This window comes from Tursiops truncatus, chromosome 18 (assembly GCF_011762595.2).
Source record: "Tursiops truncatus isolate mTurTru1 chromosome 18, mTurTru1.mat.Y, whole genome shotgun sequence".
In the NCBI taxonomy this organism is placed as follows: Eukaryota; Metazoa; Chordata; class Mammalia; order Artiodactyla; family Delphinidae; genus Tursiops; species Tursiops truncatus.
Genome location: NC_047051.1, coordinates 66,174,903 through 66,190,948, shown reverse-complemented (window position 1 = coordinate 66,190,948; position 16,046 = coordinate 66,174,903). Strand labels below are relative to the sequence as shown.

Here is a 16,046-nt window from a genome sequence, read left to right as displayed (position 1 = left end):
GGGGTTTCTTTTCTTTAAATAAACTTAGTTTGTTTATTTATTTTTGGCTGTGTTGGGTCTTCGTGGTGGTGCGCGGGCTTCTCACTGCGGTGGCTTCTCGTGTTGCGGAGCACGGCTCTAGTTGCACGGGCTTCGGTAGTTGTGGCACTCAGGCTCAGTAGTTGTGGCTCGCAGGCTCTAGAGCACAGGTTCGGTAGTTGCGGCGCACGGGCCTAGCTGCTCCGCGGCATGTGGGATCTTCCCGGACCAGGGCTCGAACCGGTGTCCCTTACACTGGCAGGCGGATTCTTAACCACTGCACTGGTGGGGTTTCTTAATCAGACATAAAACCGACCCCAAGAGGTATTGTGTGATTGTTCAACTAAAGGAATGCAGTTTTGTTACCATCCTCAGTCTCTTGCCTGGTCTCTGGCTGCAGTGAGGGACAACTTGGGATGAACTGGAGAAGAGAACTTGTCTCTTAACTTGACCTCACAGCGGAGAGAGGGGAGGATGGTCTGGTGCTGACGCACAATGAGAAGGGAGGGAAAAAGCAAGTGTTCCCTTTCCTTACTTCTCTCCTAGACCCTCCTTTATCTTTCCTTCGACAACATGGTCTAAATGCAAGGCAGACTCCCTTCTGTCCTGCTTGCCAATCACACTCACACTCACACACACACACACTTTTGCGCACCTTATTTTTCCAAACACCACTTGCATTCTGATCTCACAGGCTTTGAAAAGGCAGCACAGAAAACCTCATAGCAATTTTATGAATAAATGGTTCCACCTCCCCTCTTCCAAAGTGACAGTAAGAAACATGAGCACGGACTGGACGAGCTCAACTGCTCTGGGCCTCAAGAGCCGGCTTTAGTCTTAATTAAAATGACATTTGTTTTCCAAGTTTTGATTACCGAATTGTTTTATATTAAAATTGCAGAAGATACATTTAATAGTACGTGGATTAGTGGATGCTGAAACGCAATCACGGGGTAAAAAAAGAAAGTATGGCCCCAGTGCTTGACACCACAGGGCAGACGACGCCTAGATGAGGAAGACGTCTGGCTTTATATTTGACATCACTGTTAAACAGGCGGGGGTGGGGGGTGGGGGTGGGGGGTGGGGGGTGGGGGGGTGGGGGGGTGGGGGAGGTGGGGGGGTGGGGGGGGTGGGGGTGGGGGGTTATACTTACTTCTAATCTGCTTGACAATAGGCTTTAAGAGATCCAGCCACACCTACAAAGGAAAAGAGAACAGACTGAGACACCAATTCTCAATGAGAGAGTGCAAGTATTTTGAGACTCCACTAGGAGCTGTTTAAAATCAAAATATTTTTGAGGATTTGAAGCGGTCTGTGCCTTTTTTTCCCCTCCAGAATGCCATAACTTACATTGTCTCCCATGTTTATAGAACGGATCCGAACTTGCTAATATTATCCCTGAGCTTGAAAATTAAAAATCTCTCCTAGATGCAAACAGTGCACGGTTCACTAAGAATTTTTCTATTCTCGCTGGTACTTTGATCACAGTTAGCTATTCAGCAAATATTAACGCATGATTGCACATCTGGCTATAAATGGAGTAAAATACGCGTGCTCCTTAGTGAAACAAAATCCATGTACACAGATGTACGTACAGAACAGCACATCTTTGAGGGGTACGGAAAGGGAGTGAGTATTTATAGAACATACTTTTGCACACGGCTCCATCCATAAGCTATCTACCTCTCGAAGCAAGGCGAGAGGATTCCTGTTCATCAGGAGAGAAATCTGAGACGTGGAGAGGCTCAGTAATTTGTCCCAGGCCCTCAGCTAGGACTGAAATCAGGTTTGTCCCACTCCAAAGTCCAGACTCTTTTCACACACATTCTCCTTAGCATGCAATTCAAGCGGCAAAATGTTAAAAGGAGAGAGAAACCAGTTGTCATTAATAAAGTATAAGTTAACCCTTGAACTTGTGATCATGTGAAAGGGTTCTACGGAAGCTCACATTTGCATATATGATTTTTAAAAAGTTAATGGGCTTAATGTAAAGAGGGTTTTGTAAGTAAGTATGAAAAAGAGAAACACTCCTAAAGAAAATTATGCAAAGAATAACAGGTAATTGGTGAAGGAAAAATGCCAATGGCTAACAAGAGAATGTCCAAGTTCAGGAGTAACTTGCACTACAAATGCAAATTTAATCAAATACCATTTCCACCCATTAAATACGCATCTAGATATGCAGTGCATGTCTGTATTTCATAAACCCAGACGTGGCGAGGGTGCCAGGAAGCGGACGCTGCCCTGCGCTGCTGGTGCACGTATGAACTGGCACAACGTTTCTGGAGACCAATTAGGGAATAATTATCTAAACCCCTTCATCCCGTAACTTGACTTCTGATGAACTATTTGAGAGTGTGGGAAAATGTGTTTGGGAGGTGGGAAGATGGGTGATTTCTTCTTTTCTTCTGCCTTTCTATATCATCCAAATTACCTTCAATGATCACTCAGAATTCTCATGAGGAAAAAAGTAAAAAAATTTAAGTGTCTATTTATTCAGGTTCATCTTCCCCACCACCGTTTCAAATAAATATGATTTTCTAATGAGATTCTCATTTCTATATTCCCCGTCCCCTGCCACTCTGTTATATGAGAAAAACAATAAAGGCATTAGTTGACTTAGGATCATCTCCACTGTCACATTCATAAGACTCAACCTTAAAATGAGAGAATAATCATTCAAAACAACAATCGTCGTTTGTGAGATGAACTATTTTCCTCCCAAGAATCCTAAACGATGGCAAAAATATCTCCATTTGACAGATGAGAAAAGTGGGATTCAGACCACAGCTGCCCAGGGCTGGGACTCAAACCCTGTTCTTCAAACCCATTTATTCATTCAACAACACATCACTGTGTCGCTCTGCTGGGTTCTGGGAATACAAGGATGGGAGACCAATCATGGTGCCTGCTTCATGGAGCATATGGTCTAGTGAGAAAGACAGGAAACAAAACCTTCCCAAGACAAGTAAAGAAGCACCTGAGACAAAGGAAACAAGGGGGAGACCCAGAAGACTCTGAATGTCAGGATAGAGAGGTTTGATCCAGTCACAGGTGCGGGAGAGGCAGGAGGAAGCCTTCCCTGAAGGTGACATTGTGCTGAAATCTCAAGAGAGGTGAGAAGAAGCTAGGAAGACATGCAGTAAAAACACCTGTCCAGGTGACTTAACATTAGGGGAGACCAACATGACAGCAGAACAAGGTTGGTGGGTCAGGAAGGGGCCAGACCCTACAGAGGCCACGTTAAGACACTTCATCGTTATCCTGAGAACACTGGGAAGAATTTTAAATATGGGGCTGATACGATCAGATTTGCACTTTGAAAGGATTACGCTGGCAGTGTGAGAACAGAAAGGGGGGGTCAGAACAGACGCAGGTTACCTGCTGCAGTCGTCCAGGCAAGAGAGGATGGTGTTTTGGACCAGGAGGGCAGAAGCAGAGTTGGGGAAAATTAGGTGGAATCAAGAAAAATGTAACATGGACTTCCCTGGTGGCACAGCGGTTAAGAATCCGCCTGCCAATGCAGGGGACACGGGTTCGAGCCCTGGTCCGGGAAGATCCCACACGCTGCGGAGCAACAAAGCCCGCGTGCCACAACTACTGAGCCTCTGCTCTAGAGCCCGCACGCCTAGAGCCCGTGCTCTGCAACAAGAGAAGCCACCGCAGTGAGAAGCCCGCGCACCGCAATGAAGAGTAGCCCCCGCTCGCCACAACTAGAGAGAGCCCGCGTGCAACAACGAAGGCCAAACGCAGCCAAAAATAAATAAATAAAATAAATAAATTTTTTTAAAAAAAGAAAGAAAGGAAAGAAAAATGTAACAGGTAAAATCCAGTGGGATTTACCGATGGGCTAGATGTGGTGGCCGAGAAGGAGACAATAACCAGAATGACGACACTGAGATTTCTGCGGTAGGCATCTGGATGGATGCCGCTGCCAATCAGAGACAGGGAGTACTGCAAGAGGGCCAGGACGGAGGGGTTCTAGACACTTTCATTCTAGGAGGTGCCCTTGGATTTCATGAGGAAGAAACAGTATGAAAATGGTGGGACACACTCATCCAAAGCTCAGAGAAGCCTGGGCGGGAGATCTCACATTTAGAGGCTGCCAGCACTGTGACTCCATGAGGACAAGACGGCCTCATGGAGCCCAGAGGATGAAATGCATCAGCACTGATGACGCGTCTACCTTAGAACGGCCGACGGGAGCAGACAAGGACAGAAGGAACGTAAGGAGAGAGTCATGTCACGGTAGCCACAGGAAGACAGTGTTTCCAGAAGGAAGAACATCAAGAGCTGTTGAAGGATCAAACAAGATGAGAGCTAGAGTATCTGCTGGTCAGTGGACCTGGAGAGGGGCCTGAAAGTCTAGTGGACGGCGAGGAGACAGGAAGGATGAACAGCTTTTCCAAGAAGCTTGGCTGTGAAGGAAGAGGCCAGAGAATGGGTGTGTGGAGGAGGGGGAAGAATCAAATAAAGGTACTGTTGGGGCTTCCCTGGTGGTGCAGTGGTTGAGAGTCCACCTGCCAGTGCAGGGGACGCGTGTTCGTGCCCCGGTCCGGGAGGATCCCGCGTGCCGCGGAGTGGCTGGGCCCGTGAGCCATGGCCGCTGGGCCTGTGCGTCCGGAGCCTGTGCTCCGCAACGGGAGAGGCCACAACAGTAAGAGGCCCGCGTACCGCAAAAAAAATAAATAAATAATAAAAGTACTATTGATTTGCTTGTCTTCTACAGGAAGGACCTGGGGGTGCTTAAAAAGGGGAGGGGTTGGGACTTCCCTGGCGGTCCAGTGGTTAAGAATTTGTACTTCACTGCAGAGAGCAGGGGTTCAATCCCTGGTCAGGGAACTAGGATCCCGCATGCCACGTGCTGTGGCCAAAAAAAAGGCGGAGGGAGGGCCTGAGAGTATGAGTAAGAAGATAACAATATCCTAAGACACCTGGGATGGTGTGGAAAGATAGCTCTAAAACATAGGGCACTGGGGACAGAAAGAAGAGCTTTTCCAGTGGCGGCAGGGAGGGAGCAGAAAGGCTAATGGCAGATGTACGTCAGTTTACACTTCTGCGCCAGGAAGATAAGACAGTTCCTCTTTGACACCATCCGTTTACCCCTGTAAAACCTGAGGATTGAAGGATGTGGGCGAGTGGAGAAGAGTTGACACAGTTGTGTTTGCGTGCGAGAGAATTAACCGAAGAACTCTAGAGGGATTTCCTGTAGCTACTGAGCGTCCACTCGTGAGCCTGCCAGCCTGTGCTCTGTCGGCCTCCAAGCCTGCCTCAGGGGAACCACCTCTGAGGTCTTCCACCGTTGCCAATTCTGCCACAGAATCTGCCTAAACTTCTGCAAACCACTCAGGACCAAACAGATATGCTCTGGCAACACAGCAGCCAATTTTATGAATTGTTTAAAACATCTCTCTTCTGTTTTTGGCATTTCTGTGGAATTCATCAAATACAAGCACCAATTTGAGCCAACTGAGCATGTGGTTTTAAACCCTGAAGGCCTGGGAACATCACACTGGCCTGAATTCACCTGTCCAGTAGAGTTTTACGGCAAGAACGCCCCAAGACATCGGTTACATCACAGCTAAACTGGCCTGGGTGGGAAAGCGGGGCCCACAAGACCCTCTCCATTCACCAGTCAGATTGATATTTGCAGAGCTGAGAGGAAAGGCCTTGCGTGATAAGGACTTAAACCACTAAAAAAGGATGAGCTGGAGGGAGCAGGAAGAAAAATAGGGTTGCTGCTCGACTAAAGGGCTGAAGTTCGTCTAGGTCATCCTAGACAAATCACTTCTTCATTCAACCTAAGCAGAACAGAAACAAGTTCCGGATGAATTAAAAAGGCAACAAAAGCACCATAATCTTTCTTTTCCTGCCAACGGATCTCTGGAGGGTCACAACTGTAATCGTCCATCTCTAACCTCACCCCCGCAACTCCTTCAACCAAGCCACACATTCCTGTTCTTACTAAAATCATGCTGCCGGTCTCCGGAGCACGGCTACAGATCCACATGACCTGACTGCAGAGGGATGTGGTTAAAACGAATGGGCTTCTAGAAATGCCACACCTAGTCAGGAGGACTCACGGAATCAAGGAACTCCCCCTGCTGGGATCTGAAGGCCTATAAGTAAGAGTCTGCTCAAGCTGTCATAACAAAGTACCACAGACTGGGTGGCTTAAACAACAGAAATCGACTTCCTCCCAGTTCTGGAGGCGGAAGGTGTCCCAGGTTTGGTTTCTCCTGAGGCCTCTCTCATTGGCTTGCAGACGACCGCCTTCTGGCTGTGTCCTCACAAGGTCTCCTCTCTGTGCACACAGGCTCTCATGTCCCCTGGGTATCTCCCAGTTTCCTCTTCTTAAAATGATACTGTTCAGACTGGACTAGGGCCCACTCCCCCAGCCCCATTTTAACTTAATCACCCCTCTCAAGGCCCCGTCTTCAAGGACCGCCACATTCTGAGGTGCTGGGCGTCACAGCTTCAACAGACACATTTTCGGGGGACACAATTCAGCTCATGACACCTATCTTCCACAATTTAGTTTCAACACAGCTTTTCAGCCCCATCTTCCCCTGCTTGCCTCCATTTCAGTCAGCCTCCCTATTTTCCTTTGATACCCTGTTAAATGTTACCTTCCCCTTTTGGAGTGTGTTTTCTGCACTGAAATACTCTTCGAGAAGAAAGGCTTTAACGCCTAGGCATCAAAGGCAAAGCAAGACGGATCGCTGTCCCCGGAGCCTTTATGTTCTTTTCCTAAACATCTTTTTCCCCTATTCTTTGGTGAGTGACAATTCAGTTGGATTTTGTAGGCAGCTAAAATATCTGAGGTATTTTGGAAAGGGTCTTATTAAAAGAGAGTCACTTACATGACATCGGGCAGGGGGGCAGCCAAGAGTCCATTTCCTGAGCACCTACTGTGTGCCAGGCATTGGATAGGTGCTTTATACACTCTCATTTAATATTCACAACAATGTGGTTGTTTTACACACGAAGGAAGCCAAGCTCAGAGAGCTTACTGAAGTTGCCCAAGGTCAAACGGCTGGGATTCCACTTCGAGTCCATCTGACTCCACACCTGTGCTTTTTCTGCAACATAATATGCTGCTCCTCTAAAAAGACTCAACAAAAGTTCATCTTTCTTCTTATTTCGAAGTCAAAACTGCACACAGCAGAACTATTTCATCATCAACTGTAAGATATATAGGAACCAGGTAAAATATGATACAAAAAACTATCCAGTGTCTAGAACTCACTGCAACAAACGAATTTTTCTGCAGGCTGGCTCCTACAAGAAATGACTTCACTTTGAATTTTTGTTTGTAATAGTTCGTTTGAATGTAATTTTTCATATTGATCTTAATTACTTTATTAATTTTACATATGGGTATATTTATAAGATATGTTAAGTGTGGCTTTTTTTTAAAAAAAACCTATTAATTTTTAGAGATTTCTAGTTCTGGTCAAAATAGAGTAACAGGGACTAGATTTATCTTCCTACATGAAACAACAAAAGAAGGAAGAGAGGAAGAAAGAAAGAAAGAAAAGAAAAGGAAAGACACATGACAGATCTGAAGATCCGTGACACCAATGAGAAACAGTGATCCCTGAGAGACAGGAAACTAAAATCATGACCTCTATGACTACACCAGCCTCTGCCCTGAGCAAGTTTTCAGGCTATGGTGCAGAGAGAAAGAACATAGGCAGAACCTGGCAAAATCCATGAGTTGAACAGACGGGGCTGAGAGTGCAGGGGAGCAAGGTAGAGAGAGTTCACAGGAGAGTAGAAGGCATTTAGGAGAGTACAGAGGGTTACCCTTGAGTAGGCAACAGAGTACTGATCAACGTGTGCTTGTGAGGAAAGTAGCCAAGATGGGACAACAAATTAAAAAACAAACAAAACACAGAAGGATTAGAGGTTGCAGGCCTGGTGCTCACATAGGGCCAGGAATACTACCTATTCTCACCAGCCAGATGGGAAGACCTCATGACTCATGCGCACTGGGTAGAGTACTGAAGGGTCATCCCTTAGGAGTAGGGAATAATTCACCCCGGACTGCACACTACACCAGTCCTACCCTAACAAGTCTTAAAAGCCAGATCTGAAAGGACTAAATTGTTTCCAAATAACTTACATGCATCCCCCCCGCAAACTCAATAACATTTACAGGAATACAAAACTACCCAGCACTCAACAAGGTAAAATTCACAGTATCTTACATCCAATTAAAAGAAAAAATCACCAGGCATACAAAGCAGGAAAACATGACCCATAATTAGACCAAAAAAACCCAAAACAAAACAAAAAAGCAATGCCCCCCCCAGAAAAAAAACAATCAAATGGGACTCAGAATTGACACAGATGTTAGAATTAGTAAAAAGGATATGAAGACAGTTATTATAACTGTATTCTCTATGTTCAAAAGGTTGAGATATGGAAGATTTTAAGGAGACCTAAACTAAATTTCTGGAGATGAAAACTACAGAGTGTGATACAAACATACACACGCGCGTGCGCACGCGCACACACACACACACACACTGGATGCGATTAACAGCAAATGAAACACTGCAGGAGAAATACTACTGAACTTGAAGAACTAGCAATAGAAACCATCCAAAATCAAACACAGAAAGAAAAATTACCAAAAAATTAACAGAGCATTAGAGAACTATAGAGTAACTTTAGGCAGCCTAATATGCATGTAATTGGAGTCCTGAAGGAGAGGAGGTGGCAGGGGCAGGGGAAAGAAACGGAAAAATATTAGAAGAAATAATGGCTATAAGTTTTCAAAATTTAACAAAAACTATAAGTCCACAGATCCAAGAATCTCAGCAAACTCCAAGCATAAGAAACATGAAGAAAACTGCATGGAAGCGCATCCCAATCAAATGATCAAAAACAATGATAGAGAAAAAAATCTTAAAACTCAGCCAGAGCAGAGAGAGACACTATATATAAAGTAACAAAGATAAAGATGACAGTAGATTTCTTGCCAGAAACAATGTGAGAATGCAATGGTGCAAAATTTTTAACATACTCAAAACATCTTAGAATTTTACACCAGGCAAAAAACATCTTTCAAAAAGGAAGGCAAAATAAAAACATTTCCAAACATGAAAGCTCAGAGAATTCACCACCAGCAGAACCACATAATAAGCTACGTTAAAGGAAGGCCTCTCCGAGCAGGAAGAAAGTGATATCAGATGGAAATCTGTGTCTACACAAAGGAATGAGGAACACCAAAATGGCAACTGTATGGTTAATATATGTTTTAAGAATTTTTTATTATTTAAGTCTCTGTAGGAGATAACTGACTGGTAATCAAATGTACTTCAATTAAAAAAAGATAACTGACTGGCAAACAAAAATAACAACAATGTAATGTGGGGTTCATAACTTATGTTAAAAAAACAATAACAACAATAGCAAAACGGTCAAAAAGTGGAAAAATGGAAATAAGGTTTATACTGTATGTGAAGAGGAATAATATCACTTGAAGGCAGGCTGTGTTAAGTTGAAGATGGACATTATAAACCTCAAAGCAACCACTCAAGTTACAAATCAAAGAGCTACAGCTAATAAACCAACAAGGAAAGTAACATGAAATCATCAAAATATTCAATTAATCAAAAGGCAGACAGGAAAAAGGAACAAAGACGGATAAGACAAATAGAAAACAAACAGCAAGATGACCAATTTAACTTTTTTGTTTGTTTTCCTATAAAAAGATCTTTTATTTTACTTTTTAATTTTTAAATTAATTTTTATTGGAGTATAGTTGATTAACAATGTTGTGTTAGTTTCTGCTGTACAGCAAAGTGAATCGGTAATACATATACATATATACACTCTTTTTTTAGATTATTTTCCCATATAGGTCATTACAAAGTATTGACTCGAGTTCCCTGTGCTATATAGTAGGTTCTTATTAGTTATCTATTTTATATATAGTAGTAAGATGACCAGTTTTAGTGATACCAATAATCATATTAAATGTAAACGATCTAAACATACCCAATTAAAAAGGATTGCCAGATTTGATCAAAAGGCAAGACCCAACTCTATGCTGACTACAAGAATCAGACTGCAAATATAAAGACATAAACTGGTTAAAAGGAAAGGGATGGAAAAAGGCATAGCATGCTAACATGAATAATTTTTTCAACAACTGAAATGATTAAATTAGTATCCAAGTAGACATGAGAAGAATATCACGTGTATTTATTTCACAAATACACTTTATACACCCGTGTTTAATCTTCCCTATTTTCATAACTTCTTATGACAAAGGAGTCAATTAATTAAGAGGATATAAAAATCTGAAGTATTTATATACTTAATGACAGAACTTCAAAGTACATGAAGCAAAAACGGATCAAACTGCAAGGAGAAACAGACAAATCCACAATTATGGTTGGAGATTTTAATACCTCTCACTCAATAACTAACAGAACATATAGACAGAATTCACTAAGGATGCAGATGATTTGAACAGCACTATCAACCAACATGATCTAACTGCCACAGATGGAATGCTCTGTCCCACCCACAGAATGAGCATTCAAGTACACATAAAACATATACCAAAATAAACCATATTCTGGGCCATTAAAGAGATATCAGTAAATTATTTAAAAGTCCTCATGTCATACAAACTATATTCTCCAGCAACCACAGAATTAAATTAAAACTCAAACACAGAAAGAACTGGAAAAATCCTTATATTTGGAAACAAAATAAACATGAGTCAAAGGAGAAACCAAGGGGAAATTAGAAAGTATTTTAAACTGAAAGTGAAAACACAATAAACTAAAATTTGTGGGATGCTACTAAAAACCTTTTAATTTAAAAATAATCTATCGGTATAGAATTCATCTATATGCAAGCTAGAAAATTAGAAAATTCACAAAAGCAAAATTTAAAAAATTGTCCACCACCAAGAGATCATGGTTAACACTTTAATGAAGTTGTTCTCAGAACTGAGCTTGTATCACATTCACCCTAAGAGCTTGTTAAAACATATACTATGGGGGGGCTCTGCTCCTGGACTTCCTCATCTGGGTGAGGACCTGAGACTCTGCACTGCTCAGGTGATGCTGACGCTGCTTGCTGGCCTGGGGAGTGTGCTTTAAGACCCAGTACCTTCATGTATATCCCTTCCACATTTTTTTTTGAAGAGCGATGTGTGTGGATATAAACATACATACACTTTTTAAAAACCCAAATGAGGTCATATTGTTTATAACCTACTTTTTGCTTTTTAGTCAATGATTTCTATCTTTCCATTCTGTAAACTTTTCTTCTCACCAAATAATCACACTCTATTCAAATTCCTTCATGTGAATAAAGAATGTCCTTACTGTGATCTGTCAAAACTAACCTCCAATCCAGGACCATGCTTCATATCTGATTATGTCCATTAAGTCTCTCTTAATCTAGCTTCATCCCCTACACCACCACCACCACCCCCCGTTAACAAAAACAAAACAACAAAAAATTGACTGCTGAAGGAATGCACGAATAAAATTTGAACTGAAAAATTGAGGGTACGTTTTTATTCATTTACAAGGAAAGCTCTAAATAAAAAGGAATTAAAGATAGATCTGTAAACCGAAGTATGAAATGAAATGTATAAAGAGGGCCATCTTTATGCATTAGCGCATTAAACGCATTAGGCAGTGTCTGATATCCCAGATGTATGCAAAGGAAAGTTTTGGAATAAAACTAGAACTTAATATTATAATGCAATGCCTGGGGCTTCAGGGGGCCTTTGCCTCCAGGGAAATTTTAACCTTTGGGAACCTTTATTTTTTAAGAAGGGCTCAGCAGCAGACTTCAGGCATGGTACTTATAACAATCAATTACTCGGTTTTAACTAATTTAAAATCATTTGTTTAATTTGCATTAGCTTTGAAAATTTCAGTTCAAAGGATTTCACGTGGGTATTCTGGTGACTTAATTGGATTTCCCCCCCTTTAATCTATAGTTTGCTTCTTCTGTTTTTTTTTTGTTTGTTGTTTATATCATCTTTTTAAATTTTTTTAAATTTATTTATTTTTGGCTGCATTGGGTCTTTGTTGCTGCACGTGGACTTTCTCTAGTTGCGGGGAGTGGAGGCTACTCTTCGTTGCGGCGCGCGGGCTTCTCATTGCTGTGGCTTCTCTTGTTGTGGAGCACGGGCTCTATGGCACGCAGCCTTCAGCAGTTGTGGCACACGGGCTCAGCAGTTGTGGCTTGCAGGCTCTAGAGCGCAGGCTCAGTAGTTATGGCGCACGGGCTTAGTTGCTCCGCGGCATGTGGGATCCTCCCGGACCAGGGCTCAAACCTGTGTCCCCTGCATTGGCAGGCAGATTCTTAACCACTGCACCACCAGGGAAGTCCCGCTCCTTCTGTTTTAATTTTCTTTTTTTCTCCCGTCTAAAACTGTCTAATTTAAAAGAACACACAGATGCTTAAAACTACTGAAAACAAACGTACAGCTTTATTAATTGGCAAATTATTAAATGGCAAATACCCTTGTATCCATTAACCAAGTCAAGAAACAGAACTCTGTCAGCCATCTTATCCTAAAACCAGCCCCCTCCCTCTAAAAGTAACCACTACCTAGGTTTTTACAGTAACCACGAACATTTCTTGATGTTTTATTTCACGAAGTGGTGCATCTTTTAGTCTTCCTTATTTTCAAAAGTGTTACGTCCTTCAAGTATCTTTTCACCTATAGTTTCTTCCTCCCTCCCTCTCTCTTCCTTATAGTTTATCTGAGTAATTTCTGAGTCTCGATTTTGCAGACTGCACACTCATGGTGCCACTCAACACGCTCTTCTATCCTCCTTACTGAGTACAATTTGCCAGCTGGATCCAACTGGTCCCTTTGGCAAGGCCATACATGGTATGTTGGGAGGAACACACTTAAGTTTTTGGTTTTCTGGTATTTGTTTTTTTTTGTTTTTGTGTGTGTGTGTGTGGTACGCGGGCTTCTCACTGTTGTGGCCTCTCCCGTTGTGGAGCACAGGCTCCGGACCCGCAGGCTCAGCGGCCATGGCTCACGAGCCTAGCTGCTCCGCGGCATGTGGGATCTTCCCGGACCGGGGCACGAACCCGTGTCCCCTGCATCGGCAGGTGGACTCTCAACCACTGCGCCACCAGGGAAGCCCCTGGTATTTGTTTTTTAATATCATGACTGTGATACCTTTCTGTTACTCATTTTTATGTGCAAACTGTTTCCTAACCTTCTGAGAAGAAAGTATGGTTCATGGTAGCTTTCCTACCTTCCCAGAGCTTCCTCTTCTATTAATTTTGGGCAGTGTTAAAAAACACGGTGGATTGCTTTCCGAGATTTCCTGCCTCTGTTTCCCTCCCCTTCTCTATTATTCCTCTCTATTGTCCTCCCCTGGCTCAATTTCACTCCCATTCTCCATAGTTTCTCCTAAGTGGTGTCCTGTCCCAGAAGGTCAGTTACTGCTCACTGGAGCTGGAATGTTCCAGCACCGTCAGGCCTCTCAGCTTCCACTGTTCTTCTCAAACTGTCCCCCTGGGATTTCTAGTGGCTCCTTGGGGGTTCTCTTCTCCATTCCATCAGATGCCCTGCTGCTCCCCTCTGTTTCCTCCCGTACAGACTCTGAGAGCAGACCTTGTGTCTGGCTGACGTTTTATCTCCGACTGCTTGTACTTTGGGATCTAGGGCTTACACTCTGACACCTAGTTTTGCCATAAATGTTGTCCACGGGTTTTTGATGTTGTTAAGTAGCTGTTTTTATGTGGGTCCTGGGTTTGGGAAGATCCAAAAACTATGATTCCACTTCTACCTTCTCAAGACTATCCATTTTAGAAACCTATTTCCAGATATTTTTTTAAACCAAATTGTTTTAAGATGTAGCCTTCATTAGTCACATATGGTGGAGCCAACAGGTTAGGAGACAGCTGCCATTGAAAAGATGGTTTGTTACAACCACTGAAAAGATGGTTTGTCACGTATGGTTCCCGGGAGGAGGGGGCCATGCGGGGAAGCACCAGGGTCCGCCAGGAGGCAGAAGGGGTGAGGACAACGCATGGGAAGGAGGCTTTACCGTGGTTTCCATGGGAAAAGACAAGGTAAGTCAGGGTAAGCAGCTTAGGATTGGCTAGCTTGAGTCATCTTAGTGGCCTCTGGGGTGTAGGGCCATCTCTAGGTGTCTGACACCGGCCCTGGGATGATTAAGGCAGAGGAATTCTGTCTCCTGCAGTGTAAGAGCGAGATAGAAGAGGTGGTTCAGAGTATGGCCTCTGGACTGGTTCATTTCCATATGGGAGGTATGCCGGCAGGGGAAGCATTTGCTATGTCTAAGAACTGGCTAGTCCTGGGAAGGGCAGTCTCTCCTCAGTCAACAAGGCCTCAAATGCTGAAACATCAAGAACACAGAAAATAAGAAAACGCTGAAGGAAAAGATCGGTGGTTCTCAGGGGCTCAGAGGGGAGAGAGGTGGAGTGGGGATTTTCAGGGCAGTGAAACTACTCTTGTTGGTATTGTAATGGTGGATATATGTCATTATACATTTGTCAAAACTTATAGAATGTACAACGCAAAGAAGGAACCCTAATTTGAACTTGGAACTGTAATGATAATGTAGTAATACTCGCTCATCGATTGTAACACAGCATCACAGTAATGTATGACGTTAAGGATAGGGGCACTGTGCATGGGGAGACAGCATAGGGGACCTCTCTTCTCTCTTTACTTTCTGCTCATTTTTTCTGTAAACCTAAAGCTGCTCTAAAAACCGAAGTCTATTAATTAAAAAACAAACTGACAACAAACGAAACCCCATATAGCTTCCTTCCAGCTTAAGAAATAGAATATTACCCGTAGCCATATTTTTCCAGCGAGCTGCCTTTCCCCGGACTCTCTGGGACCTGCCCTGTCACCGCAGCCACTGTCAGGCCGAACCATGGCGCTGCTCTGTGTGGTGACCGGGCGGCTCCACCACCCCACCTCTGCTGGCTTCCCAAACTTTCCTCTGTCCTTGGGTCTGCAGTGCTCTTCACCCTTCACACCTGGCATGTTCCACAAAGAGCCCCTCCTGGTCTCAGATGTCCACAGGCCCCCAGGAAGAAGCAAAGTCAGAAGCCTGCAACTAAGCATAGACGAAGGAGGCCTGTCTGACCCCAGAGGGGCTGGGAAACCACCAGTTAGTGATGTCTGTCATCCCAGGTAGGTGTACGTTCTATGACCTCAAGGCTCCTAGAAAGCATGCTTGCTGCTGTGGACTGAACTGTGTCCCTCAAATTCCTGTGTTGAAGCCTTGACCCCCAATGTGACTGTATCTAGAGACAGGGTCTTTAGAAGGTAATTAAGGTTAATGATGTCATATGGGTGGGGCCCTGAGCTAACAGGACCGCAGCCTTATAAGAAGAGAAAGAGATGTCTCTCTCTGCTCTGAGACACAGTGAGAAGGTGGCCGTCTACAAGCCAGAAAAAGAATCCTCACCAGAATCTGATCACGCTGATACCCTGATCTTGGACTCCAATACTGAAAGAAATGAAACATCTGTTGTTCAAGCCACCTACTCTATGGTATTTTGTTATGGCAGCCTAAGCTAAGACACCTGTCAAGGGTAAAACTTTTTTCCTGGCATAAAGAAGATTATAAAATGAATGAAAAGATGCCAGTTTTCTTCCTGAGCTTTACCAGTATTTTTTTTAATTTATTTAATTAATTAATTAATTTATTTTTGGCTGTGTTGGGTCTTAGTTGCTGCCCGTGAGCTTTCTCTAGCTGCGGTGAGCAGGAGCTACTCTTCGTTGCTGCGTGTGCACTTCTCATTGCTGTGGCTTCTCTTGTTGCAGAGCACGGGCTCTAGGCACGTGGGCTCAGTAGTTGTGGCTCACGGGCTCTAGGGCGCAGGCTCAGTAGTTGTGGCGCACTAGCTTAGTTGCTCCGTGGCATGTGGGATCTTCCCGGACCACAGCTCGAACCCGTGTCCCCTGCATTGGCAGGCAGATGCTTAACCACTGCACCACCAGGGAAGTCCCTTTACCAGTATTTATTTATACA

General features: G+C 43.7%; 1 protein-coding gene across 4 annotated transcripts in view; it reads right to left on the bottom strand.

Moving 5' to 3' along the window:
* The window catches only part of FARP1 (FERM, ARH/RhoGEF and pleckstrin domain protein 1), a 288,803-nt gene that overhangs the window by 83,429 nt on the left and 189,328 nt on the right, over positions 1-16,046 (bottom strand). For all 4 annotated transcript variants that reach the window (XM_073795368.1, XM_073795366.1, XM_033843754.2 and 1 more), the window contains one exon: positions 1,172-1,214. In XM_073795368.1, coding sequence (XP_073651469.1) covers positions 1,172-1,214 — 43 coding nt within the window. The remainder of the gene's footprint in view (positions 1-1,171; positions 1,215-16,046) is intronic.